The 10,485-nt window shown below is 42.4% G+C and overlaps 1 protein-coding gene and 1 long non-coding RNA gene across 3 annotated transcripts; one reads left to right on the top strand and one right to left on the bottom strand.

The window, feature by feature from the left end:
• Nucleotides 1–1,268: 1,268 nt before the first annotated feature.
• On the bottom strand, nucleotides 1,269–4,983 carry LOC126629663 (uncharacterized). 2 transcript variants are annotated; one of them, XR_007625823.1, is made up of 3 exons: nucleotides 1,968–4,983; nucleotides 1,787–1,884; nucleotides 1,269–1,611 (listed from the first exon to the last, which is right to left on the bottom strand). XR_007625823.1 is itself a non-coding variant. In XM_050299759.1 (2 exons), exon 1 carries the CDS (start codon nucleotides 3,521–3,523, stop codon nucleotides 2,849–2,851), a length of 675 nt encoding a protein of 224 aa, XP_050155716.1. In that variant the 5' UTR covers nucleotides 3,524–4,983; the 3' UTR covers nucleotides 1,269–1,611; nucleotides 1,968–2,848. The 2 variants fall into 2 exon arrangements, 1 of the variants encoding a protein (XP_050155716.1); XM_050299759.1 differs by lacking the exon at nucleotides 1,787–1,884.
• A 2,826-nt stretch (nucleotides 4,984–7,809) lies between these two features.
• On the top strand, nucleotides 7,810–9,948 carry LOC126629662 (uncharacterized). The gene is made up of 4 exons (XR_007625822.1): nucleotides 7,810–8,042; nucleotides 8,144–8,212; nucleotides 8,921–8,983; nucleotides 9,760–9,948. It is a non-coding gene; the product is annotated as an uncharacterized LOC126629662 (long non-coding RNA).
• Nucleotides 9,949–10,485: the final 537 nt, after the last annotated feature.

Here is a 10,485-nt window from a genome sequence, read left to right as displayed (position 1 = left end):
TATCGGACTTTAACAGGAGAAACTCCATTCTCACTTGCCTTTGGCACAGAGGCGGTTGTCCCTGTTGAGCTCGAGCAAGCAACATTCCGAGTCCAGAACTACATTCAAAGTGAAAATGACAAACAACTCACCCTCAACTTGGATTTAGTCGAGGAACACAGAAACCAAGCTCACTTGAGGAATGTCGCCTACAAGCAGCGCATCTCCAACTATTATGACTCTAGGGTCAAGCCTCGTTCTTTCAAAATAGGAGACTGGGTCTTAAAGAAAAGATTACTCTGCGACAGAGTCCCGAGTGAAGGCACACTTAGTCCAAACTGGGATGGACCGTATGAAGTCATTGGCATCAGTCGCCCTGGCTCTTACACACTTAGAAGCTCCGATGGCAAGACCCTTGGCCATCCATGGAACGCTGATCACTTGAAGTACTACTACAAATAGACTCACGATGTACAAGTGTTGAGCTATAGCCGTTCGGCATCCTATGTAATGAAGGCCATTTGGCAATGAATTCAATAAAGAGGTAATTTAGCCAACTCAGCCCTCACTCTTTTACATTCATAGCAAGCGATGCCGGAACCCTTCTCAATCAGAAAGCAATCCGTCTTCCACAGTCACTACAAAACAAGCAAATGAAGACCGTGTCAAGCGCCAAAAAAAAAAAAAAAAAAAAACAGCTTCATCCAAAAAGCTTCACCCGAAAAGCTTCACCTCCAAAGCTTCACCCACAAAGCTTCACCTAAAAAGCTTCACCCAAAAAGCTTCACCTCCAAAGCTTCATCCAAAAAGCTTCACCCGAAAAGCTTCACCTCCAAAGCTTCACCCACAAAGCTTCACCTCCAAAGCTTCACCCACAAAGCTTCACCCACAAAGCTTCACCTAAAAAGCTTCACCCACAAAGCTTCACCTAAAAAGCTTCACCCAACAAACTTCACCCGAAAAGCTTCACCTCCAAAGCTTCACCCACAAAGCTTCACCCAAAAAAAAAACTTCACCCGAAAAGCTTCACTTAAAAAAGCTTCACCTACAAAGCTTCACCATCAAAGCTTCACCTAGAAAGCTTCAACACCAAAGCTTCACCTACAAAGCTTCAACACAAAACCTTGCTCCAAATAAACAAATTTTGTTCACAAAACCCAAGATGCCCTTGAACTTGTACAAAAACACTTGGGTAAACATAAACATTTTTTGTTTTACACCCACAAGGGCCCAAAATTTTCCTTCTTATTTATTCACTTATATATGTTCCCAAACATATTATAATAGATCCAACAACAAGCCAAAGTCCCAAGTTTCATAATGGACAAAAGTACAAGCAATTCATCAATAATGAAGGTGCTACAAAAATTAGAATCTGCCCCAAAATAGAAATCCAACCCAAGAAACTTTTTCTCTCTCTCCCTCTTCCGCCTCCTTTCATCTATCAAATTTCTGCAACCTCTGCTCTTCTCCAATGGAGCTGAATTTTGGACACCCTATAGTTCTTGAGCATATGAACAACTTTCAAGAAGGAACCATTTCTGTTTGAGCGACGGAAATTAAAGTGTTGAAGCTCCAAACATGATAGTCGGCTTCTTGCAGATTTCGAAGCTGTTGTGATGTTTCGAAGATCTGGAAATATTTAACCGTTAGTTCATCCTGAATTTTTGATATGTTATGAAAGAGTCGATGAGTAACAACTTCAATGAAGAAAGAATACCGATCTGAACAAGAGAAAATGGAGTTTCGAAGCTCACAACAAATCTGACGGGTTGACAGAAAAATAATAATCAGTCATTCATCATACCTGGATTTCTGGAGTTATACTGCTCCGAGGGATCTCAAATTTGGATATGTTGTAGTTCACAAGCTGAGGAACAACTTCAATGAAGAAATCATGCTGATCTGAGCAAGAGAAAATAGAGTTTCAAAGCTCACAACAAATCTGACGGGTTGACAGACAAATGATAAACAGTCACTCATCATACCTGGATTTCTGGAGTTATACTGCTCCGAGGGACCTCAAATTTGGATATGTTTTAGTTCACAAGTTAAGGAACAACTTCGATGAAGAAAGTATGTTGATATGAACAAGAGAAAATGGAGTTTCGAAGCTCACAACAAGTCTGACGGATTAACAGAACATTGATGAACAGTTACTCATCATACTTGAATTTCTGAAGTTGTACTACTCCGATGGATCTCAAATTTGGATATGTTGTAGTTCACAAGATAAGGAAAAACTTTCATGAAGACGACTTTGCAATCTGAGCTATAGAGAAAGGTGTTATCTTGCATCCACTCAGGCTGATTAGTGGAAACGAAAAGCAATTCCACCAAAGAAAAGATGAAAAAGAGAGAAAAGCCACTAATTGCACTTGATCTTGTCTAGTCAATAGCATGCAGCATCAAACACACAAAAGTTGGAAATATTTTTAGATAAAGCATATACGAATGTGTGACATCGAAACAAGAATTCGTTACTTTGACAAATTAGTAACACGCGAGACACCTCATTCGGCAACTCTCTTCGCCTGAAGACTTGAGGGACTCCCACCATATGCTACTGCACCTTGATACTCGGCAGTCTCACAACCACTCAGTGACTTGGATTTTTCAAGTCTCCAACCGAGAAGTTTTCCTCACTCGGGAAATTAAGGGAACACTACCTCAAACTACATGCTTCACTCACAAAGCTTCAACAATACAGGTTTCAACAAAAGCAAAAATTCAAAGAACTTTATGAAGAAGGCTTTGGTGTATTTAACACAATATATTGAAATGAAGCAAAGCTTATTTATTAATATTTTCGATAAGCCACAAATATGTACATATACATGAGTCAAAATAAACAAACAAAAGGGAGCCTTCACAAAGGTTGCTTAGGGGAAGTCTCAGCAGTCGGTAGAGCCCCAGAAAGAGAAAGCACCGGAGGGTGGTTATCCGGAGCCTCAGTACTTGACAAAACCCCAGAAGGATGAGGCATTGGAGGTTCATCATTTGAAGCTTCATTACCAGGTACAGCCCCAGAGGACGAAGGCAATAAATGCCTTTGGAACAAACCCACAAACCGCTGATGATCAAGTAAAACCTTACCATCAGATTCCTTCATCTGGTCAAGCTTCCTCTTCATGTTTGTAGCATAGTCATGGGCGAGCCGGTGAAACTGCTTATTCTCATGCTTGAGCCCTCTAATCTCCTGTTTGAGACTCATCACTTCAGCAGCCAATGATTCAACTTGGTGGGTTCTAGCAAATAGGCGTTGGGCCATATTAGACACAGAACCTGCACACTGAACACTAAGAGCCAGAGAGTCCTTAACAGCCAACTCATCAGACCGTTTGGAAAGTAGTCTGTTATCTTTGGGAGTGAGAAGGTTCCTGGCCACCACTGCAGCGGTCATATCATTCTTCATCACAGAATCCCCAACGGTAAGAGGACCAGTAGGGGATATGAAGGATGGGCGCCATATGTTGTCTGGAGAAGGCGTGGCTGTCTCTTCTCCAAGGTTCAGGTCAAAACGACGGTCGGATGGTCCAGACATTTTCAAATGTGTTGAAGAAGGAAGAGGTCAGACAAATCAAGATCTTAGAAGTGCAAGAAATGAGCTTCTACTGGTAGAGATTCAGGTGTGCTGTGGAACTTAATGCCAGCCTCTATAAAAATCTGCACTCGACGGAGCTTCAGAAATCGAAGAGGCGTTTGCTTTCTTAAAAGCTGGGCTGCTCAGAGACCACGAGGGCCGATCTCAGAAATCGAAGACGCGTTTGCTTTCTCAAAAGCTGGGCTGCTCAGAGACCACGAGGGCCGATCTCAGAAATCGAAGAGGCGTTTGCTTTCTCAAAAGCTGGGCTGCTCAGAGACCACGAGGGCCGATCTCAGAAATCGAAGAAGCACCTGCTTTTTCAGCCTCGTCAGCACCTGTCACATGCACAATCAGCTTTGCGAAAATTACGGGCAATCTGTCGAAGATTTCTGGTGAAGTAAAAAGCACGTGAATCTTACTGTTCAATCACCGCTCTCCATATGCACCATCAACTCCTCGGGTACCACATATAACTTTGTCAAAGATCTCTGACAAAGTTTAGGCACGAGAATTTCGAAGTTCCAGCTACCCTACTATTACCCATAAGGGTAAAGGAACAGCACCACTGCTTGACAACTGGAAAGTCCCTATGTGTGTCGACCTCCGTGTTTTGCGGCAAGACAGGTTGGCAAGAACGTCCAACCTTTACTCACATTCGAGAAAAGACTCCCAACATAATTACTTTCTCAAAAACCGGAGTAGCACCGCTTTCCGAATCTCGAAAGTCAGATCCTCGACGGGATTGCTTGTTCGAAAACCGAAGAGGCACAACTCTCAGAACTTCGAGAGCCAGATTTCCTTAGATAAAGCTTGTCTGTAATCTTCACACGTAACATCAGCTTTCCAGATACCACATACCACTTTTTCAAAGTGCTCTGACAAAATTAAAACACGTGAAGCTGGCAGCTCCCACTACATTGCTGTGACCAAGAAGGGTAAAGGAATATCATTACTACTTGTTATTGGGAAATCCCTATATACATTGACCTCCCTCCTCAACGGACAGGCAAACCTGCAAAAATGCTCAACCCTTTCTCGCATTCGAAAAGGCACCCTCAACATAACCTCTCGAAATACTCAGCTTTATTTCCCCCCGATAATACCTCAGCAAATAAGCCACACCAAGAACAAGAGTATCTCATATCATCAGGGTCGAAAGCAAGAGTATCCCATATCATGCTTTCTCCCTGTCTTTGTCTTTGTCCTTGTCCACACCTGCAGGACAAGGAGAAAGAGAGCAGTCAGTCGGAACCTGAAATCAAACCTCCAATTTGGAACTGACTGCCTGGAGCCTTTGCCTGGTTGCTTACTTAGCATTGCTCTCGAGTACTCATCCTCAACTGCTGTCAAGGTCACGAATTCCACCGGCAAATACCTCATGACAGTTGATCAGATATTGGCTCTTTACACTAAAGCTGCCAAGCGGGGATGAGTCACTATGAAGGAATGTTCTGAAGGACAATTTAAATGCAAAGGTTGCACACCACTTCTGCCATGCAAAAGATTGAAGCAGAAGGTTCAACGGTGGGCTGAAACAGATCACTACAGCACGACACCTTTCCAGACCACATTCATTATTCCGTCAACAGCAAAAGTATCCCATATCATCAAGGTCGAACGTACTCTAGATTTGATGGACTTGTTTTGACCCTCAAATTTTTGAGTCGGCCTTATACTCTGAAGGGCACCAGAAAACCCTCCAGCATAGTTCAAGAATAAGCCTGTGGAAAGTTACTTCTTCAAAAGCAAAAGTATCTCATATCATCTCTTATCCATTTGCTTCTCCTTATCCTGGCAGTTGAATGAGAGACAAGGAGAATGAGAACAATCAACCGGAAGCCGAAGTCAAACCTCTGATCCTGGGTTGCTTACTTGGAAGTTTGACTGCTTACCTTGTCTGTCACCTCTTTCGGCAGATCTCCTAGCTCGGCGACTTGGGGGACTCCTACTATAGGGTTTGTATCACACTTGACTAAGCCTGAAACTACAACTAAGCTTCAAGTGAAATTGATACATTACCTTGTGCGTCAACATCAGCTAAATACACCATTCCCGGATGGAGGAAAGGTACTTCCAGAGAAGGGCAGATGAAGATCAGACCACACTTCGGTACTTAGAAGTTTCGTGATTACTCAAGGGATTGGATCTTGCAAGTCCCCAACCGAGGAGTTTCCCTCACTCGGGAACTTAGGGGAGCACTGTTTGTACCATACTTGACCAATCCCGAAACTACCGAGCACCGGCCAACGCTATACTGTCAAGGACCCAGAAGAGTTCCCCTCCGACCAGGAGGCCAATCACTACTCGACACGTGTCAAGATTAGAAGCCAATCAGAGCGCAGCACGTGTCGACATCAAGAACCAATCATAACATGACACATGTCAATGTGACAAAGCTACAAGTTTTTCTATAAATAGGGGTCATTCCCCCACAATATTGGCTAATGCCATTTGTGTTAAATCATTCACAAGAACTCACTAAATTGAGAGCTTGATCCTTTGTACTTGTGTAAGCCCTTCACTACTAATAAGAACTCCTCTACTCCGTGGACGTAGCCAATCTGGGTGAACCACGTACATCCTGTGTTTGCTTCTCTGTCTCTATTCATTTACGTACTTATCCTCACTAGTGACCGAAGCAACCAAGCGAAGGTCACAAAACCTGACACTTTCTGTTGTACCAAAGTCTTCGCTGATTTTGTGCATCAACACAAGTCACCAACGAAATAACTTCCCTCACTCGAGAACTTAGGGGAGCACTGTTTGTACCATACTTGGCCAATCCCGAAACTACCAAGCACCGGTCAACGTTATACCATCAAGAACCCAGAAGAGTTTCCCTCCAACCAGAAGGCCAATCACAGCGCGACACGTGTCAACATCAGAGGCCAATCACAACACGACATGTGTCAACATCAGAGGCAAATCACAACACGACACGCGTCAATGTCAGAACAAAGCTAAAAACTCTCTTCTATAAAAGGAGATCATTCTCCCACAATAATCCCTAATGTCATTTGTACTAAATCATTCACTAGAACTCACAAAATGAGAGCTTGAACCTATGTACTTGTGTAAACCCTTCAAAATTAATGAGAACTCTTTTACTCCGTGGACGTAGCCAATCTGGGTGAACCACGTACATCTTGTGTTTGCTTCCTTGTTTCTGTCCATTTTCAAACTTATCCACACTAGTGACCGGAGCAATCTAGCAAAGGTCGCAAACTTAACACTTTCTGTTTTACCAAAGTCCTCATTGATTTTGTGCATCAACAATGTATAATTCCATGTTGTGCACAAAAATCTGAGAATGCAGTAGACTCATACTCTCCTCCTCTATCAAATCCAAGTGCTTTGATTTTTCTCTCAAGTTGATTTTCAACTTCGGCTTTATATGTCTTAAACATATTCAAAGCTTCGTCCTTGCTATGAATCAAATAAACATAGCAATACTTACTGCAATCATCAGTAAAAGTGACATAATAATTCTTTCCTCCACAAGTTGGTGTGGATTTAAAGTCACAAAGATCACTATGAATTAATCCAAGTAATTCATGTGATCTTTCCAGAATTGACTTTCTCATTTGCCTGGCAAATTTTGATTCAATACATATTTCACACTTATGATTAAAATCAATTTCTAATTTAGGTAATAATTCTAGTTTAACCATTCTTTGCATGGAACGAAAATTAACATGTCCTAATCTAGCATGCCAAATATTAGAAAACTCAACAATATAAGTATAAGCATTTATTTTATTGGCAGCATCGATGGCAATTACATAGAGTTTCACGAGGCCATCAACCACACAACCCTTTCCAACAAACATCTCACCCTTGGTAAGTACAAATTTGTTGGATTCCATTACAAGTTTAAAGCCCTTAGGAATCAGAATAGGTCCAGAAACCAAGTTCCTCCTTATTTTAGGAACCTGCAGCACATTCAACAAGGTGAGACTCTTTCCAGATGTGAATTTGAGTACCACTTTGCCTTTGCCCTCCACCGCAGATGAGGCAGAATTACCCATATACAGCTTTTCTCCATGGGCAACAGTGTTACAACCCGTCCCGGGATTTACTGTATAGAAAATATATTTTTGTATTTTCACCAAATTTGGGAATTTATCTTACTTTTAAAATTTGTTTTTGGTCTTAATTGGTGAGCCCGTGGGGCCCATCTTGTTTTATTTTTATGTTTTCTGGTCTCCCTCTCTCTTCTCTCAGTTCTCAGTTCTCTCTCACCTCTCCCGCAACTCTCTCTCTCCCTCACTCTCTTGGCTCTCTCTATCTTAACCCATCCGAGAGTTTTTCTTACCAATAAACATCACCATCGTCTTTATCTCGTTGCTACGAACTCAACCATAGTCTTGACATCTTGGAAGTCGAACCAGGAAGCCCCGTGCACGAGCTCCGACGCAGACCGACGGATTTCGAGGCCATTTCCGGCCAAACCACGACGATTTGGCAGGCGTGCAAGGTATCAATCTCTTCGTCTCATCGAGTACTATAACTTTCATTTTTGTTTCACTCAATTTCGTTGAGTATTGAAGAAGTTAGACTCATTTGAATCTTACCCAGTTTCCGGCGACCTCCGAAGATTTCAAGGCAATTGCCGGCCAAACCACAGCGAGTTAGACATCGTATGAGGTACCATTCTCTTCGTCTCTTCAAGGGCTACAACTTTCGTTTTTGTCTCGCTTGATTTCGTTGAGTAGTGATAAAGTTATGGCCGTTTAAAAGGAGTGTGGTTTTCCGGCCGATTTCCGGCTTTCTCTCCCATTGGGTCCAGCGACCCACCAAAACCCAAGGCTTTGGGCCTTCCCTGCCGAGCCCAACCCTTTTGTGAGGCCTTAGGGCCAGGCTTTGTGTGTGTGTGTTATGAGGGCCGGCCTTTGGGCCCGTGTGAGTGTGTTTTGGGCTAGGTATGTGTGTGTGGGTTGTGTGGTGTATGTGTGTGTGTGTGTGTACTGGTGGGTGTATATGTATGTTGTGTGGGTTTGGGCTCAAGCCCAAACCACCACCCCCTTTTCGTTCCTAAAACCCTAAACCCTTGGGCTTTAGGACCCAAGCCCTAATCCGGATCCAAGCCCAAAGCCCAGACCCGTTTGACCTGGTCCGACCCGAACCTTGACCCGTTGACTGACCCGGTCTGACAGTTGACCCGGTCAACGTTGACCGTTGACTTTGACTGGTCAATGTTGACCGTTGACTTTGACTTTCGGGTTGACTTTTCTGGTTTCATCCAGAAACCTTTCCTAGGCTAATTTCGACGTTCTGGACCCGTTTTTGAAGTCCGTTTTCCCAAATTCAATCGTTTGAGTAGAGTTTGACTAAATGGATCATTTATGTGCTTAGGTGAATTTAATGACGGCGGTTCCGTTATTCCTATTTGGTATGGCGTTGCACCAACGGTGTACGGTGAGTGGACCCCTTCTAAAATTACATGATTTGATAATTTAATTGCATAAATGATTAGTATGCCCACGGATTTATGATTTGATTTATGTGAAGCCAGTTGATTTAATATATTAATTATCGTCTCGTGTTTTGGTGAGGAATTAATTGTTGGCCTATATTGAGCTATATTTTAATGTATCGTATTTTCTATAAAAACCATGAACTGGTAGACTATCTGATAGATGGCGATAGGATGCTAGAACATGTTTTTGAACCCCTCTTTATAGTGTAGACGATGATCGGTAATCTATGCTACGAAGTGGTTATTTATGAGATGCGTAAATATTTGTGCGTACCTAGTAGACACTATGCCGCCTGGGGCGAGGAACTGGTGTTGGCATTTAGGCCAGGAGAAATAATCCCTAACTACGGGCTGAGGGACATGGAGCAGGTATTGGGCCGGGAGTTGGTAATCTCTGGCTACGGGTGCAGAGACCACGGAGCAGGCATTGGGCCGGGAGTTATATTTATTCGGTGATCTTACTAGCAGCACACCGCGCTTATGAGACGATCTGTGAGACGATTCATGCTTTGGTTTTACGCGATGATTTATTTGATGCTTTCCGCGTTATGGCTTTTGAGATATTTTGGCATGCTAGGATTTTTATTAAATCCATCATTTATTATGCTAGTAGTTTTCATTATATAAACTGTGGGGGATAGTATCTTGATAACGGTTTTATTATTATATATATATGAACTTGGTCCACTCACCCTTGTTTTGCGCCCCCATTCAGAATTTAGAATCAAGGCACCTAATCCCGGCGTGAAGGCATTTCCGCAGCAGCATCTTCGGATCCTCTCGATGTAGGACCCATTCTTTTATTCATTCAATTTTATCTAAATTCTTCTTAGTGATTAGGTTTAGTTGTATGCTCTGAGCACGTTCCTAAAACTTTTAACTCATTGTAATTCAAATTTCTAACTCTTATTTATTTCTTATTCTTAGCTTTTATATCGATTAATGACTTTCGTCACCCTCGGGTGTTGGCCATCACGTGTCTATCCTGGTATTCGGGAAATATCAGGGTCGGGGCGTGTCAAACAGGATGGTATTCAGTGAACAGATTTCTGTTAGCGTAAATGTGCTTAGTAGCACCAATATCCAACAGTCATTCACTCACATTTGAGACCATGTTGACCTTGGACACAACAGCAGCCAATTCTTCATTGGTGGTTGCCATGTTAGCATGGTTGTTATTGTTTCTATTGGCATGATTTCCATCCTTGCGATGATAACAATCTTGTGCCTTGTGACCAGATTTGCCACACACACAGCATGCGCCCTTAATCTTCTTCAGATTCTTGCCTTTGAGAGTAAAGGCAGATTGTATAAATTGCTTGGTTTACGGAGCCTTACACTATATTTGGATGAAGAAATTTAAGATTACTAAGGAATTTTAAAATGACTGAAATTTAAATGACGAAATTTTATTTTATAGAATTTGTGAATTTTCTTGTTT

The sequence above is a fragment of the Malus sylvestris genome, chromosome 7, assembly GCF_916048215.2.
Source record: "Malus sylvestris chromosome 7, drMalSylv7.2, whole genome shotgun sequence".
Taxonomy (NCBI): Eukaryota; Viridiplantae; Streptophyta; class Magnoliopsida; order Rosales; family Rosaceae; genus Malus; species Malus sylvestris.
The sequence above is the reverse complement of the archived record's forward strand: the minus strand, read 5'-3'. Positions and strand labels throughout refer to the sequence as shown.